The 23474-nt window shown below is 43.0% G+C and overlaps 4 protein-coding genes across 4 annotated transcripts in view; 2 read left to right on the top strand and 2 right to left on the bottom strand.

The window, feature by feature from the left end:
• The window catches only part of LOC139946409 (scavenger receptor cysteine-rich domain-containing protein DMBT1-like), a 30519-nt gene extending 26300 nt beyond the window's left edge, over positions 1 to 4219 (top strand). The window contains exon 19 of the mRNA XM_071944054.1: positions 340 to 4219. Within this exon, the coding sequence (XP_071800155.1) occupies positions 340 to 704 (365 nt within the window). The 3' untranslated portion in view covers positions 705 to 4219. The remainder of the gene's footprint in view (positions 1 to 339) is intronic.
• An 878-nt stretch (positions 4220 to 5097) lies between these two features.
• The window catches only part of LOC139946303 (scavenger receptor cysteine-rich domain-containing protein DMBT1-like), a 28849-nt gene continuing 10472 nt past the window's right edge, over positions 5098 to 23474 (top strand). The window contains exons 1-12 of the mRNA XM_071943927.1: positions 5098 to 5296; positions 6198 to 6449; positions 6560 to 6871; positions 8704 to 9015; positions 11161 to 11472; positions 12004 to 12044; positions 13042 to 13303; positions 13414 to 13832; positions 15290 to 15551; positions 16083 to 16170; positions 17107 to 17363; positions 17474 to 17653. Coding sequence (XP_071800028.1) covers positions 5098 to 5296; positions 6198 to 6449; positions 6560 to 6871; positions 8704 to 9015; positions 11161 to 11472; positions 12004 to 12044; positions 13042 to 13303; positions 13414 to 13832; positions 15290 to 15551; positions 16083 to 16170; positions 17107 to 17363; positions 17474 to 17653 — 2896 coding nt within the window. The remainder of the gene's footprint in view (positions 5297 to 6197; positions 6450 to 6559; positions 6872 to 8703; positions 9016 to 11160; positions 11473 to 12003; positions 12045 to 13041; positions 13304 to 13413; positions 13833 to 15289; positions 15552 to 16082; positions 16171 to 17106; positions 17364 to 17473; positions 17654 to 23474) is intronic.
• Positions 21047 to 22143, bottom strand: LOC139946401 (uncharacterized). Its single transcript, XM_071944046.1, has one exon. It carries the CDS (start codon positions 21668 to 21670, stop codon positions 21071 to 21073), a length of 600 nt encoding a protein of 199 aa, XP_071800147.1. The 5' UTR covers positions 21671 to 22143; the 3' UTR covers positions 21047 to 21070.
• Positions 22721 to 23355, bottom strand: LOC139946404 (uncharacterized). Its single transcript, XM_071944050.1, has one exon. It carries the CDS (start codon positions 23350 to 23352, stop codon positions 22753 to 22755), a length of 600 nt encoding a protein of 199 aa, XP_071800151.1. The 5' UTR covers positions 23353 to 23355; the 3' UTR covers positions 22721 to 22752.

Here is a 23474-nt window from a genome sequence, read left to right as displayed (position 1 = left end):
GTCCTCGTGAGAAGTTCCATAGTAGTCGGGAATAGTACCCATTGAGGAAAGAAGTCCGAGTGTCTAATATAAAATCTGTGATTAAAGAAAATAGTCCTCATTTGGATTTGAACCGAAGACCCCTGACTCTCCGGGCAGATGCTCTATCAACTGTGCTATGAGTCACAGTGGTATACTCCCCCAGGGGGTGATACGGGTGCGACTTTGTCGTAGGTGACTTTGGAACTGGGTTGGGACGACTGACTTCCTTCATGAAACCATCAAATCTCAGTGAATCTCGCGAGGTTATGCAGAATACATAAAATTTATATGTTTTTCTTCCCGCTGTTTCTTTTGAAGGGACTTCGGTGATTCGTCTTGTCGGTGGTCAGCACACGTACGAGGGGAGAGTGGAGGTCTTCTACGATGGACAGTGGGGCACCGTTTGCGACGACTACTGGGATAATGACGACGCCACCGTGGTCTGCCGTCAGTTGGGTTACGCAGACGGCACAGTTCTACAGAGCTCATCGTACACCACTGGGACGGGGCAGATCTGGCTTGATGACGTACAGTGTGATGGGACCGAAGACTCAGTCTGGTCATGCTCTCATCTCACCGTCGGTGTGCACAACTGCGCCCATTCCGAGGATGCTGGAGTCCGTTGCCAGACGCTTAGTCATCCTTTCCCATGGCAAGGATTTTCTTCTTATATTGATTTCTAATGTGCATAATGTGTCATTGACTCATTGCCGTAGTTTAATGTGTAGTTTTTTATGTGTATTTGTTTGTTTGTCATGACAGTTGTTTTTGGCCTGTGCCCTGTCTCTTTTGTATGTCCAAAGATTAGGGTACAGAGAGCAGTGCTTCGCTCAAACCTAAATGTTGTCATTCTGTATGTTAAACTCAAACTTTACTACACACAATTTCTTAATATAACTCTATAGTCTGTTTTGTTATGACAAAAAATGTAATGGTGTTAAATGATATTCTTGTTGTACTTAAATGACAACATTGAAAAAACGTACAATGAAGTTAAACACCCCTATTCAGTATAAGTGTTACAATAAGTGTTTATTCGTTTAACAAATCACATCATATGCAACTCACAAAGCTCAAGAAAGACAATCTAAAATGGGGACTTTTTTATAAACCTGTTTGTCATGTTCTGGGCATTAATTTGTATTGTATGTACGACAGTAACAAAATGAAACATGAGTTGACAATTGTCAGTATCGTGAGTGCTTTATTGAAGCCGTGCAGTACGCATGATCAACCTCCGCTCATTAGCATAAACATTTACATAATGTAGGATTACATTACGCTGCAAACTTGCTCTTGAAAACAACTTACAATCCTGTTCAGCCAAAGTCAAGTCCCGTTGAAACGATTTAAAAACTTTCATTGGAAATAATTTCACTGTTTTTATGTTTTTACCTTCGGATGGCAGTCTCAAATCACGGATTGAATGCCATGGGAAAAATCTTGATGCTACACTTGAACAAGCGATGAACCAATTACAGACACTGAACGGGAACAAAATAACTGCAATGTGATTGGAAAACCGTTTTGCCTTTTGTGCTTAAACGCTACGTACGAATTGTGGACCTGACAACAAAATAAGTCAAGACCATTTGTATGAGGGACAATTACAAAAGTTGTCCGGTGCCTTAAAACGTGCTGCACAAATAACGATGCAGTAAGTTCACGGCAGTCGCATTTCAACCGTTTTCACATCATTATATTCCCTTACCTATAAGAGATGTTAAATTTGCATCGGGGATAAAGAATATTAATTTAGGTTTTTACCCATACACCGATGTGTATTAGCACTGTATACTCAGTACTTTCCCGAGTCCTGTGAAAAAAATATCCCAGGCATGTTTCTCGGGTGGGATTCGAACCTACGACCCTTGCAGTTCTAGAGCGGTGTCAAGGGCCTACATGTACATTTGTATACTGTTGAACATGTACTTGGATGTATGACCAGGATGACTATCCCCCTCCTTCAGTGACCTCTGCTCCTTTCTTACACTTCAAAAATTAGCCTTAGTATAGTATAGCCTATACAGTTTACAATCGAGGCCCCTAGCTCTTAGGCCCTTTTAGAAACCACGGTTTTGGCTTTCGATTCGGCTCAGGCTATAGCTTGGCCCCGCGGTTGTTTTGACAATTGCACGTGCTTTGCGTGTACGCGCTCATGGCGTCAGACGAGAGGGGCTGGAGCCTGAAGCCGAACCCAAGCCGAAGCCGTGCTTTCTAAAAGGGCACTCAGTCTTGATTTGTGACCGTGTTTTGTATTACTCGACGACCAGGACCGTCTACAGGACTGTTCGGATCAATTCCAACAACAGAGGGCGTCAACTATAGTTTATTGGCCACAGTTTGTAAAAGAATGTCACACAACTAAATGTTGTGTTGAATTGATTGGAAACAAAGCAACCAATCTTAGAAGGTATTTTATGGTATTGAAAATGAAAGTTCAGCCGAAAAAAAAATTGAGTTTGGTCAGAGTATCTGATATTAAAAAATACGATAAAATGTTTTGCGTGCATTCGGCTGTCCATGCCAACCAGCGCGGTGTGTTTAACAACAATGGAAATGTCTACACTCTTGGAAAATAATGTTTTTAAAAACATTTACAGAACAATATTATTTTGTTCTCAGAATGATAAATCGAGTACAATGGCAATTTACACCATTTTTGATGATTAAGTTGGAGACTTAAAGGGAAGGTACATGTTTGGGAATTGTCAAAGACCAGTCTTCTCACTTGGTGTATCTCAACATATGCATAAAATAACAAACCTGTGAAAATTTGAGCTCAATCGGTCATCGAAGTTGCGAGAAAATGATGAAAGAAAAAACACCCTTGTTGGACGAATTTGTGTGCGTTCAGATATGAATAAAAGACTTGTAGCTAGAAGTCTGTAGTGAGATTATTTTAGTGAGAAATTACCTCTTTCTCAAAAACTACGTTACTTCAGAGGGAGTTGTTTCCCACAATGTTTTATACTATCAACAGCTCTTCAATGCTAGTGTTTTAAGTTAATTTTTAGTACCAAACGTGTATCTTCCCTTTAAGGTGTGAGAGCTTTCCGCCATTGCCCCTTTATGGAACCAGCTGACTTTGTGCCTCAGGGAAACAGACAGAATTTATGTTTTGAAAACTGATTTCTTCCAAAAAGCATTTTATATGATTGTATAGACACATGCTTTTGTAGTTGTTGTGGTTTTTATTATCCCCAAAGTTCTCTATTTAGCACTTTTCCCATGGAATTTGTGTCTTTTATAATTGAAATGTTTATGCCTGAAATGTTGTTGGTGTTTTCGGTCGTGTTTTTGTTTGTTCATTGTTCATTGTTTGTTTGTTCGTTTGGTTGTTTGTTTGGGGGTTTGTTGATAAATGGGGATATTAATGGAGTCCACTCGACAAGGATTATTGTTTTGTCGCTGTTAACGTTTCAAGTGGGTTTGTTTCATTTTGGGTCGCATACAGAGTGGGACTCACTCTGTGAAATCCGAAGTTGCAAGCCCCTTGCTTTTTTAACGACCAAATTCGATCCTTGACTCAAATTTCCCAGACTTGACCTTGCTTCATCGAATGATGCTGAATGATTGTACCCGGGATGGTTGGATTTTCTCCCACGCAGTTGGGGAGGAACAGCAGTGAAGATTTATCGACTTGTTTTCGTAGCGTGGTTCGTCGAAACGTGACCGGTAAATGGATCTCCCTCCCCCACCGGAGAAAACGACTGCGTTACGGCAGGCCGGGAGCTGTCGGGAGGGCGTCAGTTTTCTTATTTTGAGGTGGCAGAGATGGTTTAACGGAAAGAACAATAGAAGAAACAAAGAAGGACACGTGATGGGGACCTAAAAAAAAAGAATCATGGGTGGACTCGGACACGTGGTAATTGTCAAAGACCAGTTTTCTCAACTTGGTGTATCCCAACATATGCATACAATAACAAATCTGTGAACATTTGGACGTTGGTCACCGAAGTTGCAAGAATATGAAGAGAAAACATCCTTGTATTGCAAAAATAATTATTATTAACAAACATACTGACAAAATAGGAAAACTGCGAACACAAGGCTATAGATAGCTCAGTTGGTAGAGCGCCGCACGTTGATACGCGTAGGTCGTTGGTTCGAATCCCACTCTAGTCAGTTCTTTGTTCAACCCCAAAAATCATAATAAATTATTGTGTGCTTTCAGATGCCTGAAAGTGGTTTGAGGCCTGAAGTCTTTTAATATTATTTGGGTGACAAATTTCTTTCTCAAAAACTACGTTACTTCAGAGGGAGCTGCTTCAAAAATGTGTTATAATCAACAGCTCTCCCGTGCTAACAATTATTTGGAGTAATTACCAAGGGAAGTGAGAACTAGGGCGGAAGTCGACGACCGAGTGAGTGGTTGTATGCTACCTCAAATATTCTTAAAAACATACCTTCCATTCGGTAAGTGATAATGTAGGTGAATGAATAAATGTCAAAAAATTCAAAAGTGATTTTACTCAAAACTGCATCTTTTATCCGATTCGTCACTAGAATACGCGGCGAATCTAAAACAATAACGCAGCTTTTCTTTGGGCCGTAGGGCTTGAGGCTGTGAGGTCAATTTACTTTCACAGTGTTCTTGCACATGTTGCAAAATAATAATTTATGAAATGGCACATAACACACGTGTGACCTCTGCGGGGGTTGTTGGGTGGCTAGGGGTTTCCCCTTCTAAGACCTTTGTTTCAATTGGCTTTGAAAAACGAAAAGACACGGGGTGGGCAATTTGACACCAAGTTGTCATGGTGTTGACCTTAAACTCGAAGTGGTACTTTTTAGCGAAATTCTGGTTCACCTTTTTCTGTTGTTATGAGTTTTGGTACGCTGTGTTTTTAACTCCGGTTTGCTTTGTCTATAAATCATCTGAAAGTGTCATCCTAAGAGATGTTTAAAAGTGAGGAATGTGGTGAGAGTTAAACATTTGGTTTAATAGAATTCCCGCAGTGGTTCAAGTACCAGACAGAGTTGTACAATTCACGAACAAATATATCATCCCTTTCTTCGAAGTTGACCCTATTTCACATCATCCAGTCGGAGCGTAATTTCTCTAGCTTGGTGATGGGTGCTTTGATGCGGTCTCCCCGGTCAAGGACCGTAGTGGTCATGCTGCCAGTCGCCTTTTGGTGGGTGGTTTTCTTGAGTTCAACCGGGGCCGTCTCGGCGAGGGCTCCCTGGCACCTCATGAGCACGAGGCATCCATATTATGGCGACTCGCAGCGTCCAGATGATGACGGCTCGGCTGGCGGTTCAAGCAATGGTACGTAAAAGTTCAACAGTTCTATTTCACACATAGGCCTACTCTCTCCCGAAATATTTTTTATTTTATTTATATTTATATATTTATTTTTTAAGATTGTGAAAGTTTCAATAAATTCATGACTGATTGCCTAGCAGCAGTATGACATGTCGAAAGAGATGACAGCCTGTATAATACAGACATCGTATGGAACAAAGCTAAAATTAGGCCATAGACCTATATGTTGATTCCTGGACGGCTGTTTTTATGTTAAAACACTTCAATAGCTTTTCAACACAGGCCTGTGACTTTCCATTTTAGCAAGTAGTTAAAAAAAAATGAAGGATGGTATTATTTGCAAGGGGAGGGGTACGAGGTGTGGCATTTGGTGGGGCGTGGTTCTTACAACAACAACAATACAATAAAACAACAATAACAACAACCACAACTTTAACAACACCATTAAGGGGCCGTATCAAAATAGGCCAACGCGTTACAACGCGTTGACAACGCGTTGCAACGGCAGAGGCGTTGGCAGGCGTTGTAAAAATGAAGTTTGGTAATTTATTTTCACAACGCGTTGTTGGCCGTTGCAACGCGTTGTAAACTGAGCTCATTAACTCTGCCTGTTCCTGTTAGTTTAAATGACAAGAGGAGGAGATGTGTTGATAATTTAAAGTAGGCCCGTGCGCTCTGCGGGACATCGTACGGGTGACTGAATCTAAAAGGAATCACACTCTATCAAAGATAGTATCTTTGACTCTACGCATGCTGCCGTGAGGAGTAGGCTGACAACAAAAGAATAAAATGCCACACCATTTATCGTATACAACAGATCAGCGATAGTGAAATACATGTAACGATTCCTAAGTTGTACCTGCAATAATAGGATTGAAATTTGGGTTTTTGAGTGACTGTATAGCCAGTCCAGTCCAGTCCGACGACAGCTGGGACCTAGTCGACGCTAGTGTGACGTGCCGTCAGCTCGGCTTCAGCGAGGCCCTGGAGGCTACAACCGGGGCTCGCTTCGGCCGGGGGAACGGAGAGATACTCCTGGATGATGTCGCGTGTACCGGGAGCGATACAACGCTCGTGGGGTGCACACATAGTGGGATTGGGATGCATAATTGCAACCATGATGAGGATGCTGGTGTATTGTGTAATGGTGTCACTGGTAATGTATTGGAAATTTGGTATTATAGCATAATAATAGTAACTGTGACTTCTTATTATAGCGCATATCCGTCACCCAGTCTCACCAATGGTGTTTCTTTGCTTTATCAGTTCGATTGGTTGGCGGTGCCACGCCGAACAAAGGACGGGTGGAGATCTTCGCAAACGGTTACTGGGGAACGGTCTGCGATGACAGCTGGGACCTAGTCGACGCTAGCGTGGTGTGCCGTCAGCTCGGCTTCAGCGAGGCCCTGGAGGCTACAACCGAGGCTCGCTTCGGCCAAGGGAGTGGAGAGATACTCCTGGATAATGTCGCGTGTACCGGGAGCGATACAACGCTCGTAGGGTGCACACATAATGGGATTGGGGAACATAATTGCAACCATGGTGAGGATGCTGGTGTTGTGTGTAATGGTGTCACTGGTAAGTTATTGGAAGTTTGGTATTATAGCATAATAATAGTAACAGTGACTTCTTATTATAGCGCATATCCGTCACCCAGTGTCACCAATGGTGTCCAGTCCAGTCCAGTCCAGTCCAGCTTCAATAGCTTTTCAACACAGGCCTGTGACTTTCCATTTTAGCAAGTATTTAAAAAAAATGAAGGATGGTATTATTTGCAAGGGGAGAGGTACGAGGTGTGGCATTTGGTGGGGCGTGGTTCTTACAACACCAACAATACAATAAAACAACAATAACAACAATCACAACTTTAACAACACCATTAAGGCGCCGTATCAAAATAGGCCAACGCGTTGCAGAGGCGTTGGCAGGCGTTGTAAAAATGAAGTTTGGTAATTTATTTTCACAACGCGTTGTTGGCCGTTGCAACGCGTTGTAAACTGAGCTCATTAACTCTGCCTGTTCCTGTTAGTTTAAATGACAAAAGGAGGAGATGTGTTGATAATTTAAAGTAGTCACGTGTGCTCTGCGGGACATCGTCCGGGTGACTGAATCTAAAAGGAATTACACTCTACCAAAGATAGTATCTTTGACTCTACGCACGCTGCCGTGAGGAGTAGGCTGACAACAAAAGAATAAAATGCCACACCATTTATCGTATACAACAGAACAGCGAAAGTGAAATAACGATTCCTAAGTTGTACCTGCAATAATAGGAACGAAATTTGGGTTTTTGAGTGACTGTATAGCCAGTCCAGTCTAGTCCAGTCCAGTCCGACGACAGCTGGGACCTAGTCGACGCTAGCGTGACGTGCCGTCAGCTCGGCTTCAGCAAGGCCCTGGAGGCTACAACCGAGGCTCGCTTCGGCCGGGGGAACGGAGAGATACTCCTGCCCCCGATTTCACGAAACTCATCGCAAGTAGCGACGCATCGTAGGGTTTGCGATGCGTCGCAGACCTAAGACACGTCGCGGCTGCGACGAGTTCCACAATCCATTTCACCAAACACGTCGTAAGCGCGACGAGTTGCAATACAAACTATTTTCATTCTTAATAAAAACAACCTTTTGGACGAGGATGAACTGCTAAAGTTCTGCGGCTGTTTTATGTTGTGTACAGCTTGGTCATGAAACAGTCGTGTATAATAGTTCATTCAAGATGGCAGACACTCAACCATTTCGGACTAGTGTTTAGGTTTGGGTTTTCTTGGTTGGTTTATAATTATTTATTTGTTGTTTTAGTTTGTTTGTTCGTTTGTTATGTGTGTGTTTGTTTTCTTTTCTTTTACTCGTTTTTTTTGTGTGGGGGAGTGTAAATTTCCATTTGTTGTCTAGTGTCTTCCCGATTGGTTCACGGAAGTTACGTGTGGTAATTGTTATGTCCTTTCATGCATTTTATGCGTAACCACATGAAACATCGCATTCTTACGTTGACCCTATGGGCCGTCGTAACTTACGACGTGTCCTTCCTCGTTGTCAAGGAACTTGCGACAGATCCAACGCATCGTAACTTGGGATGCATAACTGCAACCATGATGAGGATGCTGGTGTTGTGTGTAATGGTGTCACTGGTAATGTATTTGAAATTTGGTAGTATAGCATAATAATAGTAACTGTAACTTCTTATTATAGCGCATATCCGTCACCCAGTGTCATACGTCTGCGCACATATTCGCGAATTGTTTCACGACATTGCATACGTCTGCGCACATATTCGCGAATTGTTTCACGACATTGCATACGTATGCGCACACGTTTGTGATATGCGATGTCCCTTCAGGGCCACCATAGACTTCTTATTATAGCGCATATCCTTCACCCAGTGTCACCAATGGTGTTTCTTTGCTTTATCAGTTCGATTGGTTGGCGGTGCCACGCCGAACGAAGGACGGGTGGAGATCTTTGCAAACGGTTACTGGGGAACGGTCTGCGATGACAGCTGGGACCTAGTCGACGCTAGCGTGGTGTGCCGTCAGCTCGGCTCCAGCGAGGCCCTGGAGGCTACAACCGAGGCTCGCTTCGGCCGAGGGAGTGGAGAGATACTCCTGGATAATGTCGCGTGTACCGGGAGCGATACAACGCTCGTAGGGTGCACACATAATGGGATTGGGGAGCATAATTGCAACCATGGTGAGGATGCTGGTGTTGTGTGTAATGGTGTCACTGGTAAGTTATTGGAAGTTTGGTATTATAGTTTTACTCTTTCGTTCAACAGAAAACATTTCAACATTTCATGCCACTACACACAATTCTTTACCTCCAGTGATAATACTTGAGGAACTTCCTGATGTCTACCAGGAGTCTAAGAATTATTCAATTCAAATAAGTTCGCCGCGGACTTACAATACACATTGCATCCCAATAAACGGGTTTGGAAGTGTCTACTCCAAAGCACTGACTCCACCACACGGTGTCTATTACCGGTGAAGCCAAAGGGACCTGGCAATAAAAACAAGCATGCACATGAGATGTAATGGCTGACACCTTAATTCTTGTCTCTTGTTATAAGTACACATGTATACATAATACATCACCTGCTCCGAGCGTCTGCCGAAGCATTTCTCATAGGAGTCTACCTGAAAACTATGAATTCAAGCTAATTATTTATATTTTATCATAATTTAAGTCAGTTTTTACAAACCACAACATTCCCCACATATCATTTAATCAAAAAATGAAGGATGGTATTATTTGCAAGGGGAGAGGTACGAGGTGTGGCATTTGGTGGGGTGTGGTTCTTACAACACCAACAATACAATAAAACAACAATAACAACAACCACAACTTTAACAACACCGTTAAGGCGCCGTATCAAAATAGGCCAACGCGTTGCAGAGGCGTTGGCAGGCGTTGTAAAAATGAAGTTTGGTAATTTATTTCCACAACGCGTTGAAAACTGAGCTCATTAACTCTGCCTGTTCCTGTTAGTTTAAATGACAAAAGGAGGAGATGTGTTGATAATTTAAAGTAGTCACGTGTGCTCTGCGGGACATCGTACGGGTGACTGAATCTAAAAGGAAACACACTCTACCAAAGATAGTATCTTTGACTCTACGCACGCTACCGTGAGGAGTAGGCTGACAACAAAAGAATAAAATGCCACACCATTTATCGTATACAACAGAACAGCGAAAGTGAAATAACGATTCCTAAGTTGTACCTGCAATAATAGGAACGAAATTTGGGTTTTTGAGTGACTGTATAGCCAGTCCAGTCTAGTCCAGTCCAGTCCGACGACAGCTGGGACCTAGTCGACGCTAGCGTGACGTGCCGTCAGCTCGGCTTCAGCAAGGCCCTGGAGGCTACAACCGAGGCTCGCTTCGGCCGGGGGAACGGAGAGATACTCCTGCCCCCGATTTCACGAAACTCATCGCAAGTAGCGACGCATCGTAGGGTTTGCGATGCGTCGCAGACCTAAGACACGTCGCGGCTGCGACGAGTTCCACAATCCATTTCACCAAACACGTCGTAAGCGCGACGAGTTGCAATACAAACTATTTTCATTCTTAATAAAAACAACCTTTCGGACGAGGATGAACTGCTAAAGTTCTGCGGCTGTTTTATGTTGTGTACAGCTTGGTCATGAAACAGTCGTGTATAATAGTTCATTCAAGATGGCAGACACTCAACCATTTCGGACTAGTGTTTAGGTTTGGGTTTTCTTGGTTGGTTTATAATTATTTATTTGTTGTTTTAGTTTGTTTGTTCGTTTGTTATGTGTGTGTTTGTTTTCTTTTCTTTTACTCGTTTTTTTTTTGTGGGGGGGAGTGTAAATTTCCATTTGTTGTCTAGTGTCTTCCCGATTGGTTCACGGAAGTTACGTGTGGTAATTGTTATGTCCTTTCATGCATTTTATGCGTAACCACATGAAACATCGCATTCTTACGTTGACCCTATGGGCCGTCGTAACTTACGACGTGTCCTTCCTCGTTGTCAAGGAACTTGCGACAGATCCAACGCATCGTAACTTGGGATGCATAACTGCAACCATGATGAGGATGCTGGTGTTGTGTGTAATGGTGTCACTGGTAATGTATTTGAAATTTGGTAGTATAGCATAATAATAGTAACTGTAACTTCTTATTATAGCGCATATCCGTCACCCAGTGTCATACGTCTGCGCACATATTCGCGAATTGTTTCACGACATTGCATACGTCTGCGCACATATTCGCGAATTGTTTCACGACATTGCATACGTATGCGCACACGTTTGCGATATGCGATGTCCCTTCAGGGCCACCATAGACTTCTTATTATAGCGCATATCCTTCACCCAGTGTCACCAATGGTGTTTCTTTGCTTTATCAGTTCGATTGGTTGGCGGTGCCACGCCGAACGAAGGACGGGTGGAGATCTTTGCAAACGGTTACTGGGGAACGGTCTGCGATGACAACTGGGACCTAGTCGACGCTAGCGTGGTGTGCCGTCAGCTCGGCTCCAGCGAGGCCCTGGAGGCTACAACCGAGGCTCGCTTCGGCCGAGGGAGTGGAGAGATACTCCTGGATAATGTCGCGTGTACCGGGAGCGATACAACGCTCGTAGGGTGCACACATAATGGGATTGGGGAGCATAATTGCAACCATGGTGAGGATGCTGGTGTTGTGTGTAATGGTGTCACTGGTAAGTTATTGGAAGTTTGGTATTATAGTTTTACTCTTTCGTTCAACAGAAAACATTTCAACATTTCATGCCACTACACACAATTCTTTACCTCCAGTGATAATACTTGAGGAACTTCCTGATGTCTACCAGGAGTCTAAGAATTATTCAATTCAAATAAGTTCGCCGCGGACTTACAATACACATTGCATCCCAATAAACGGGTTTGGAAGTGTCTACTCCAAAGCACTGACTCCACCACACGGTGTCTATTACCGGTGAAGCCAAAGGGACCTGGCAATAAAAACAAGCATGCACATGAGATGTAATGGCTGACACCTTAATTCTTGTCTCTTGTTATAAGTACACATGTATACATAATACATCACCTGCTCCGAGCGTCTGCCGAAGCATTTCTCATAGGAGTCTACCTGAAAACTATGAATTCAAGCTAATTATTTATATTTTATCATAATTTAAGTCAGTTTTTACAAACCACAACATTCCCCACATATCATTTAATCACGGGTTAGCATTGTAACTATTTTGCAGAGAACAACCTTAATCCAGATTTTAATGTATCATCGCCGAGGGTAATATTATCAATTGCTGATATAAATGTGTCTTTATTGTGGGAGAGGTGGGTGGGGAGAAAAATTTTGTTGACCCTCTCTATCCGTTACCGAGACAGAGAGTGAACTGCAACAATGCTTACCGAAGCGTTATCGACCTACACGCCGGTTGTGATTGGTCCTTCAAATTGATAGAACCTTTAAAACACGCATCATGATAAGTCCAGACCGTGCGTCTCCAAAACAAGGAGACAATGAGGCCTAGCGGACCGGATCACTATTTGCCGTGGATAAATGAGTTTTTCTTCGATGCTCGAAATAAAACTTTATTATAGCGCATATCCGTCACCCAGTGTCACCAATGGTGTCCAGTCCAGTCCAGTCCAGTCCAGTCCAGTCCAGCTTCAATAGCTTTTCAACAGAGGCCTGTGACTTTCCATTTTAGCAAGTAGTTAAAAAAAAATGAAGGATGGTATTATTTGCAAGGGGAGGGGTACGAGGTGTGCATTTGGTGGGGCGTGGTTCTTACAACAACAACAATACAATAAAACAACAATTACAACAACCACAACTTTAACAACACCATTAAGGCGCCGTATCAAAATAAGCCAACGCGTTGCAGAGGCGTTGGCAGGCGTTGTAAAAATGAAGTTTGGTAATTTATTTCCACAACGCGTTGTTGGCCGTTGCAACGCGTTGTAAACTGAGCTCATTAACTCTGCCTGTTCCTGTTAGTTTAAATGACAAAAGGAGGAGATGTGTTGATAATTTAAAGTAGGCCTGTGCGCTCTGCGGGACATCGTCCGGGTGACTGAATCTAAAAGGAATTACACTCTACCAAAGATAGTATCTTTGACTCTACGCACGCTGCCGTGAGGAGTAGGCTGACAACAAAAGAATAAAATGCCACACCATTTATCGTATACAACAGATCAGCGATAGTGAAATACATGTAACGATTCCTAAGTTGTACCTGCAATAATAGGATTGAAATTTGGGTTTTTGAGTGACTGTATAGCCAGTCCAGTCCAGTCCAGTCCAGTCCGACGACAGCTGGGACCTAGTCGACGCTAGTGTGACGTGCCGTCAGCTCGGCTTCAGCGAGGCCCTGGAGGCTACAACCGGGGCTCGCTTCGGCCGGGGGAACGGAGAGATACTCCTGGATGATGTCGCGTGTACCGGGAGCGATACAACGCTCGTGGGGTGCACACATAGTGGGATTGGGATGCATAATTGCAACCATGATGAGAATGCTGGTGTTGTGTGTAATGGTGTCACTGGTAATGTATTGGAAATGTGGTAGTATAGCATAATAATAGTAACTGTGACTTCTTATTATAGCACATATCCGTCACCCAGTGTCACCAATGGTGTTTCTTTGCTTTATCAGTTCGATTGGTTGGCGGTGCCACGCCGAACAAAGGACGGGTGGAGATCTTCGCAAACGGTTACTGGGGAACGGTCTGCGATGACAGCTGGGACCTAGTCGACGCTAGCGTGGCGTGCCGTCAGCTCGGCTTCAGCGAGGCCCTGGAGGCTACAACCGAGGCTCGCTTCGGCCAAGGGAGTGGAGAGATACTCCTGGATAATGTCGCGTGTACCGGGAGCGATACAACGCTCGTAGGGTGCACACATAATGGGATTGGGGAGCATAATTGCTACCATGGTGAGGATGCTGGTGTTGTGTGTAATGGTGTCACTGGTAAGTTATTGGAAGTTTGGTATTATAGTTTTACTCTTTCGTTCAACAGAAAACATTTCAACATTTCATGCCACTACACACAATTCTTTACCTCCAGTGATAATACTTGAGGAACTTCCTGATGTCTACCAGGAGTCTAAGAATTATTCAATTCAAATAAGTTCGCCGCGGACTTACAATACACATTGCATCCCAATAAACGGGTTTGGAAGTGTCTACTCCAAAGCACTGACTCCACCACACGGTGTCTATTACCGGTGAAGCCAAAGGGACCTGGCAATAAAAACAAGCATGCACATGAGATGTAATGGCTGACACCTTAATTCTTGTCTCTTGTTATAAGTACACATGTATACATAATACATCACCTGCTCCGAGCGTCTGCCGAAGCATTTCTCATAGGAGTCTACCTGAAAACTATGAATTCAAGCTAATTATTTATATTTTATCATAATTTAAGTCAGTTTTTACAAACCACAACATTCCCCACATATCATTTAATCACGGGTTAGCATTGTAACTATTTTGCAGAGAACAACCTTAATCCAGATTTTAATGTATCATCGCCGAGGGTAATATTATCAATTGCTGATATAAATGTGTCTTTATTGTGGGAGAGGTGGGTGGGGAGAAAAATTTTGTTGACCCTCTCTATCCGTTACCGAGACAGAGAGTGAACTGCAACAATGCTTACCGAAGCGTTATCGACCTACACGCCGGTTGTGATTGGTCCTTCAAATTGATAGAACCTTTAAAACACGCATCATGATAAGTCCAGACCGTGCGTCTCCAAAACAAGGAGACAATGAGGCCTAGCGGACCGGATCACTATTTGCCGTGGATAAATGAGTTTTTCTTCGATGCTCGAAATAAAACTTTATTATAGCGCATATCCGTCACCCAGTGTCACCAATGGTGTCCAGTCCAGTCCAGTCCAGTCCAGTCCAGCTTCAATAGCTTTTCAACAGAGGCCTGTGACTTTCCATTTTAGCAAGTAGTTAAAAAAAAATGAAGGATGGTATTATTTGCAAGGGGAGGGGTACGAGGTGTGCATTTGGTGGGGCGTGGTTCTTACAACAACAACAATACAATAAAACAACAATTACAACAACCACAACTTTAACAACACCATTAAGTCGCCGTATCAAAATAAGCCAACGCGTTGCAGAGGCGTTGGCAGGCGTTGTAAAAATGAAGTTTGGTAATTTATTTCCACAACGCGTTGTTGGCCGTTGCAACGCGTTGTAAACTGAGCTCATTAACTCTGCCTGTTCCTGTTAGTTTAAATGACAAAAGGAGGAGATGTGTTGATAATTTAAAGTAGGCCTGTGCGCTCTGCGGGACATCGTCCGGGTGACTGAATCTAAAAGGAATTACACTCTACCAAAGATAGTATCTTTGACTCTACGCACGCTGCCGTGAGGAGTAGGCTGACAACAAAAGAATAAAATGCCACACCATTTATCGTATACAACAGATCAGCGATAGTGAAATACATGTAACGATTCCTAAGTTGTACCTGCAATAATAGGATTGAAATTTGGGTTTTTGAGTGACTGTATAGCCAGTCCAGTCCAGTCCAGTCCAGTCCGACGACAGCTGGGACCTAGTCGACGCTAGTGTGACGTGCCGTCAGCTCGGCTTCAGCGAGGCCCTGGAGGCTACAACCGAGGCTCGCTTCGGCCAAGGGAGTGGAGAGATACTCCTGGATAATGTCGCGTGTACCGGAAGCGATACAACGCTCGTAGGGTGCACACATAATGGGATTGGGGAGCATAATTGCTACCATGGTGAGGATGCTGGTGTTGTGTGTAATGGTGTCACTGGTAAGTTATTGGAAGTTTGGTATTATAGTTTTACTCTTTCGTTCAACAGAAAACATTTCAACATTTCATGCCACTACACACAATTCTTTACCTCCAGTGATAATACTTGAGGAACTTCCTGATGTCTACCAGGAGTCTAAGAATTATTCAATTCAAATAAGTTCGCCGCGGACTTACAATACACATTGCATCCCAATAAACGGGTTTGGAAGTGTCTACTCCAAAGCACTGACTCCACCACACGGTGTCTATTACCGGTGAAGCCAAAGGGACCTGGCAATAAAAACAAGCATGCACATGAGATGTAATGGCTGACACCTTAATTCTTGTCTCTTGTTATAAGTACACATGTATACATAATACATCACCTGCTCCGAGCGTCTGCCGAAGCATTTCTCATAGGAGTCTACCTGAAAACTATGAATTCAAGCTAATTATTTATATTTTATCATAATTTAAGTCAGTTTTTACAAACCACAACATTCCCCACATATCATTTAATCACTGGTTAGCATTGTAACTATTTTGCAGAGAACAACCTTAATCCAGATTTTAATGTATCATCGCCGAGGGTAATATTATCAGTTGCTGATATAAATGTGTCTTTATTGTCGGAGAGGTGGGTGGGGAGAAAAATTATGTTGACCCTCTCTATCCGTTACCGAGACAGAGAGTGAACTGGAACAATGCTTACCGAAGCGTTATCGACCTACACGCCGGTTGTGATTGGTCCTTCAAATTGATAGAACCTTTAAAACACGCATCATGATTAGTCCAGACCGTGCGTCTCCAAAACAAGGAGACAATGAGGCCTAGCGGACCGGATCACTATTTGCCGTGGATAAATGAGTTTTTCTTCGATGCTCGAAATAAAACTTTATTATAGCGCATATCCGTCACCCAGTGTCACCAATGGTGTCCAGTCCAGTCCAGTCCAGCTTCAATAGCTTTTCAACAGAGGCCTGTGACTTTCCATTTTAGCAAGTAGTTAAAAAAAAAATGAAGGATGGTATTATTTGCAAGGGGAGGGGTACGAGGTGTGCATTTGGTGGGGCGTGGTCCTTACAACAACAACAATACAATAAAACAACAATAACAACAACCACAACTTTAACAACACCATTAAGGCGCCGTATCAAAATAAGCCAACGCGTTGCAGAGGCGTTGGCAGGCGTTGTAAAAATGAAGTTTGGTAATTTATTTCCACAACGCGTTGTTGGCCGTTGCAACGCGTTGTAAACTGAGCTCATTAACTCTGCCTGTTCCTGTTAGTTTAAATGACAAAAGGAGGAGATGTGTTGATAATATAAAGTAGGCCTGTGCGCTCTGCGGGACATCGTCCGGGTGACTGAATCTAAAAGGAATTACACTCTACCAAAGATAGTATCTTTGACTCTACGCACGCTGCCGTGAGGAGTAGGCTGACAACAAAAGAATAAAATGCCACACCATTTATCGTATACAACAGACCAGCGAAAGTGAAATACATGTAACGATTCCTAAGTTGTACCTGCAATAATAGGATTGAAGTTTGGGTTTTTGAGTGACTGTATAGCCAGTCCAGTCCAGTCCAGTCCGACGACAGCTGGGACCTAGTCGACGCTAGCGTGACGTGCCGTCAGCTCGGCTTCAGCGAGGCCCTGGAGGCTACAACCGAGGCTCGCTTCGGCCGGGGGAATGGAGAGATACTCCTGGATGATGTCGCGTGTATCGGGAGCGATACAACGCTCGTAGGGTGCACACATAGTGGGATTGGGATGCATAATTGCAACCATGATGAGAATGCTGGTGTTGTGTGTAATGGTGTCACTGGTAATGTATTGGAAATGTGGTAGTATAGCATAATAAAAGTAACTGTGACTTCTTATTATAGCACATATCCGTCACCCAGTGTCACCAATGGTGTTTCTTTGCTTTATCAGTTCGATTGGTTGGCGGTGCCACGCCCAACAAAGGACGGGTGGAGATCTTCGCAAACGGTTACTGGGGAACGGTCTGCGATGACAGCTGGGACCTAGTCGACGCTAGTGTGACGTGCCGTCAGCTCGGCTTCAGCGAGGCCCTGGAGGCTACAACCGAGGCTCGCTTCGGCCAAGGGAGTGGAGAGATACTCCTGGATAATGTCGCGTGTACCGGGAGCGAAACAACGCTCGTAGGGTGCACACATAATGGGATTGGGGAGCATAATTGCAACCATGGTGAGGATGCTGGTGTTGTGTGTAATAGTGTCAAGTTATTGGAAATTTGGTAGTATAGCATAATAATAGTAGCAGTGACTTCTTATTATAGCGCATATCCGTCACCCAGTGTCATACGTCTGCGCACATATTCGCGAATTGTTTCACGACATTGCATACGTCTGCGCACATATTCGCGAATTGTTTCACGACATTGCATACGTCTGCGCACATATTCGCGAATTGTTTCACGACATTGCATACGTATGCGCACACGTTTGCGATATGCGATGTCCCTTCAGGGCCACCATAGACTTCTTATTATAGCGCATAGCGCACTGGTAAGTTATTGGAAGTTTTCATAGTTCCATAGTCTAACCACTGGAACACATTGACGTAAGGGGTGGATTTAAGATGGATTCCGACTGAAACCTCCCTCCTCAATAAGCTTTGTTGAGGTCGTGTGTGGTAGACTAGGCCTCATGAGAAGTTAATACAAAATCTGGGCTGAAAGAAAAATATTTTTATCAAATATAGCAAATAGTATAACATAATATCTGCATATTTTAATAAGGATTAATCATGCAAAATAAAATAGGATGTGCATGAAGTAATATAATCTAGTAAAAGATGACCACATAGTAAATCACCGCATGCCAATTTAAAATTTGAGTAAACTTTGTGTAATCCTAAAAATAATGTCATCTACTAAAACATGGTGTTGCTGCAAACTATAACGGCGCCACTATCACAAATACGTTTAAAGAATGTCTGCATAATGTTTAGCCCCTGTATTAAAATAACTACCATATACAAAGTTAATAACGGTTTACATCAAATCATTCAAGTAACCAACAGGCATCTATATTTAATGTCGGTTTACAAAACTTGTCGCCACCAGGCATGTAGTTAAAGGAACACGTTGCCTTGGATCGGACGAGTTGGTCAAAACACAAGCGTTTGTAACCGTTTTTTTATATAATGCATATGGTTGGAAAGATGTTTTGAAAGTAGAATACAATGATCCACACAAGTTTGCCTCGAAATTGCATGGTTTTCCTTCTACTGTGCGAACTAACATGGTCGGCCATTTATGGGAGTCAAAATTTTGACCCCCATAAATGGCCGACGTGTTAGTCGACGAGGTAAAAGGAAAACCACGCAATTTCGAGGCATGTTTGTGTGGATCATTGTATTCTACTTTTACAACATCTTTCTACCCATATGCATTTTATAAAAAACGGTTACAAACGCTTTTCAAAGACCAACTCGACCGATCCAAGGCAACGTGTTCCTTTAATGTTGGTTAACATCAATATTACATAAGAAAGTGAACAGTGAATTACATAGAACAAAGGAATTATTGTGTAATATTGTCGGATATAAAAATCAAGATAAGCCTGAAACCATTCATGTCCAAAGGCTAATTAAAAAGTGTCTTGTCGAAACCGCGGGTTTGGCTCTGGCTTTGGCTCCGTCAGCAAGTTTCACAAAATGTACGCTTTTTATTGCTGAGAGTCAGAAAGATGGACAGAGCCGCTTAAGATGAAAGCCGACTCGACAAGGTTTCGAAAAGACTCTTTAAAGGAACTGGACACTATTGGTAATTACTTAAAACAAGTGTTATAAAAGCATACAAACTTACTTGGTAAGTTTTGGAGAAAGAGGTAAACTCCCGGCCACCCGAGTAATAATTATGCCTGTGATATTTTTTTCCACATGACTCGGGAAAGTACTGAGTATACAAAACATTGCTAACACACATCGGTGTATGGGTAAAAAGCAAAATTAGTAGGTTATTAATGTGTCATTCTAATAATGAAATACTTCAGCTGAGGTAGTTTATTTATGTATCTGAAAGCACACCAATTTTGGTGCAACGAGGGTGTTTTTTTCTTCCACTATTTGCTTGCATCAATTCGATGACCATTGAGCCAAAATTTTCACATTTATGCATAATTATGTTGGGATACAAGAAGTGAGAATAAACTGGTCTTTAACAACTACCAAACGTGTCAGTCAAAGTGCCTTCTTTAAGTTCCGGGTGAACAATAACATAATATCAAGCCATACACATACATAAACGCCTTGGATTGGGCGCTTTGGGCTACAGAAAGCGTATGGCAGCGTTTGTTATGTAATGAATATACATGTACTGAGTTGTAGAACATAAAGATTCACATATTAATATGCCTCGAAATTTTGTGGTTTTCGTTTTATTTCGTGAACTACGGCCCTTCTCGAAAAGACGGCTTCGGCTTTTGATTCGGTTTCAGGCTCCATCCGCTCGTCTGAGCCTACGCATGCGCACGGCACGCGCAATTGTCAAAACAACCGCGGGCAAAGCTAGCCTAAAGCCGAATCCAAAGTCGGTCCAGTATTTTGTCGAGTCAACATTTTGGTTTTGCAAATCAGTGGACCGTGTACATTCACGAAGTAAAAGGAAAACCACACAATCTTGAAGCATTTGTGTGGATTATTATACTTCTAAAGCACCCTTCCAACAAACGAACGCTTTCAAACGCCGTTTATATAGCACAACGTGCACAATCCAATGCAACGTGCCAAACAATCAGGACCAGCCAGCCTTTATCAAATTAAGAACCAGTAAGATGATAATACGTAAAACAATAGCATACTTTCTTGGTGGAAAACAAAAAAATATAAAAAATCAGCTGCAAGCGTACATAATCTGACAATTGTTTGGGCAGGTTATACACGAATGTTAAAGATCTGCTTGAACGAAAATGTCAAGTCGTGAACTTTGCTGAATTTCACTTAAAGTGTTTTCAATGAATAAGGAAATCGAGTCATATGATTATAAATTTCAATTTCAATTTCAATTGGTAAAAAAAATAACCAATCATTTTGAATATCCTTATCCAGCGCTTTTCTGAGAGATTCGCGAAAAGCCCCGTTACTCAATCACTCTCAAAACGTCATAGTTGGGAGCTCCAGTTTGTAAAGCCACTTTGTTACAGCGTGGAGGTACCATATAAAAATTACATTAAAATGATGATCAGGTGCATTATAAACAAGTTAAAATACCATTTCCGTTGAAAACATTCCGCTCAGGTAGCTGTTCTATACAGTATTTCTTATTGCGATGCAGCCATCTTGTCAAGCAACCAGCATCCCGCACTCAGGGCCAAAACTCATGGCTTTGATTGAGATGAAATCACCGAGGATGAATGTTCCATTTTGTTTGATGGGTTTAAACTCCAAGCATATAACTACACGGCCAAAGTCGATAGCCCACAGGTGAAAATGTACGTCACTTCACAGCTACAATGTATAGTGTGTGTGTGTGGGGGGGGGGGGGGGGGCTGCAAGTAAAAAAAGTCAAAGTTCCATCTTGGTTCCACAAGTTTTCTTCATCATGACCGTATTCAGCAAGGCGTCCTTCGTTATGATGGAACCATCGGGGGCGAACTTCCAGTTGTCAGGGGGCGGTGTGTCTTTGGTCCAAAATCTCGGGGTGCCAAATGGTTCCAGTGCATTAGCTCCAACTGCTCGGACCGTAAAGTCGGGGCATTCAACCCACCCTACACTTTTGAATAACGGGTTAAAATCTTTGAAAATCCACCCAAAGATCTGTTGACACTCCAAGGTTTCAAACGCATATTTGTCGGCAAATTTCAGCATTTGTTTTAACAATCCCTCCATTTGTCTGGATTTGTCTACACATCCTGCCTCAAGATACACGCTTTTCGGTTGAATCGGGAACTTTACCGGAATAGTCCGCAAATGTCCGATGACGGAATCTGGCCGGTTCTCTCCATGGTCAATGAGAACTAACGAACACGGGAACCCAGTGCAGTTCTCGTTCTCCAAATGCTGCAGACGCTCAACCTTGGAACAGGGCCAGACGCTCTTCAAAAGCTTCGAGCACGAGACGATTAGGTCCGGTCGAGTGTGCAGACAGCGAATGGATAACGACATGATGGATCATCAACAAGCAGATCTTGTCCAAAATAGCAGAGAAGTATTATAGTATATTCCCTCGGTGTCGTCGCCACTATATATTGACGGCGTACAGTTGTCCAAAATAGCAGAGAAGTATTATAGTATTCCCTTGGTGTCGTCGCCAGACGGCGTACAGTTGACACGACGATGAAAAACAACCATAAATACAGCTCCACACAGAAAGGGTCAAGATACAATTGTACTGGAAAGCAACTGGTGGAACACGACTACATAATTATAATATCATGACATTTTGGATGAGTCCAACTAGTGATCATTCGTTTTACACGTTCAAAGCACCGTAGCACGTCCAGATCTTGCCAACGCCCAATCACAAGTTGGATACTGAAGGCTCCACCCTACTCGGACCGTTGTCTTTGTTAAACGCTATACATATTCATGTTATGTTCAATAGAGCAGGAGCTGGAGGCATGTGTAGGCCCCAGGAAAATTCTCTTATTGTCCTAAAAAATTCTCTAAAAGCCCCGTTACGTAATCACTCTCAAAACGTCATAGTTGGGAGCTCCAATTTGTAAAGCCACTTTGTTACAGCGTGGAGGTATAACAAAGCAAACTCCCAGAGATGACGTCAGCGGCATTGTCCTTTGACTCGCGCCGTCAACGGCATAAGTGTTTTTAGTTTTTCAAAACCTTTAGGTTGGTGCCTGATGTTTTAGTCGATAATTGCGAAAAATTCAGAAGTGTACCATATAAAAATTACATTAAAATGATGATCAGGTGCATTATAAACAAGTTAAAATACCATTTCCGTTGAAAACATTCCGCTCAGGTAGCTGTTCTATACAGCATTTCTTATTGCGATGCAGCCATCTTGTCAAGCAACCAGCATCCCGCACTCAGGGCCAAAACTCATGGCTTTGATTGAGATGAAATCACCGAGGTTGAATGTTCCATTTTGTTTGATGGGTTTAAACTCCAAGCATATAACTACACGGCCAAAGTCGATAGCCCACAGGTGAAAATGTACGTCACTTCACAGCTACAATGTATAGTGTGTGTGTGTGTGGGGGGGGGGGGGGGCTGCAAGTAAAAAAAAGTCAAAGTTCCATCTTGGTTCCACAAGTTTTCTTTATCATGACCGTATTCAGCAAGGCGTCCTTCGTTATGATGGAACCATCGGGGGCGAACTTCCAGTTGTCAGGGGGCGGTGTGTCTTTGGTCCAAAACCTCGGGGTGCCAAATGGTTCCAGTGCATTAGCTCCAACTGCTCGGACCGTAAAGTCGGGGCATTCAACACACCCTATACTTTTGAGTAACGGGATCAAATCTTTGAAAATCCACCCAAAGATCTGTTGACACTCCAAGGTTTCAGACGCATATTTGTCGGCAAAACTCAGCATTTGTTTGTACAATCCCTCCATTTGTCTGGATTTGTCTACACAACCTGCCTCAAGATACACGCTTTTCGGTTGAATCGGGAACTTTACCGGAACAATCCGCAAATGTCCGATTACGGAATCTGGCCGGTTCTCTCTATGGTCAATGAGAACTAACGAACACGGGAACCCAGTGCAGTTCTCGTTCTCCAAATGCTGCAGACGCTCAACCCTTGAACAGGGCCAGACGCTCTTCAAAAGCTTCGAGCACGAGACGATTAGGTCCGGTCGAGTGTGCAGACAGCGAATGGATAACGACATGATGGATCATCAACAAGCAGATCTGGTCCAAAATAGCAGAGAAGTATTATAGTATATTCCCTCGGTGTCGTCGCCACTATATATTGACGGCGTACAGTTGTCCAAAATAGCAGAGAAGTATT

The sequence above is a fragment of the Asterias amurensis genome, chromosome 13 (assembly GCF_032118995.1).
Source record: "Asterias amurensis chromosome 13, ASM3211899v1".
NCBI classification, from domain to species: domain Eukaryota; kingdom Metazoa; phylum Echinodermata; class Asteroidea; order Forcipulatida; family Asteriidae; genus Asterias; species Asterias amurensis.
This window is presented reverse-complemented; position numbering and strand designations above follow the sequence as displayed.

What these genes read in the sequence shown, in the direction of transcription:
- LOC139946401 (XM_071944046.1), bottom strand. Translation starts at nt 21,670, where the DNA reads ATGTCGTTATCCATTCGCTGTCTGCACACTCGACCGGACCTAATCGTC.
- LOC139946404 (XM_071944050.1), bottom strand. Translation starts at nt 23,352, where the DNA reads ATGTCGTTATCCATTCGCTGTCTGCACACTCGACCGGACCTAATCGTC.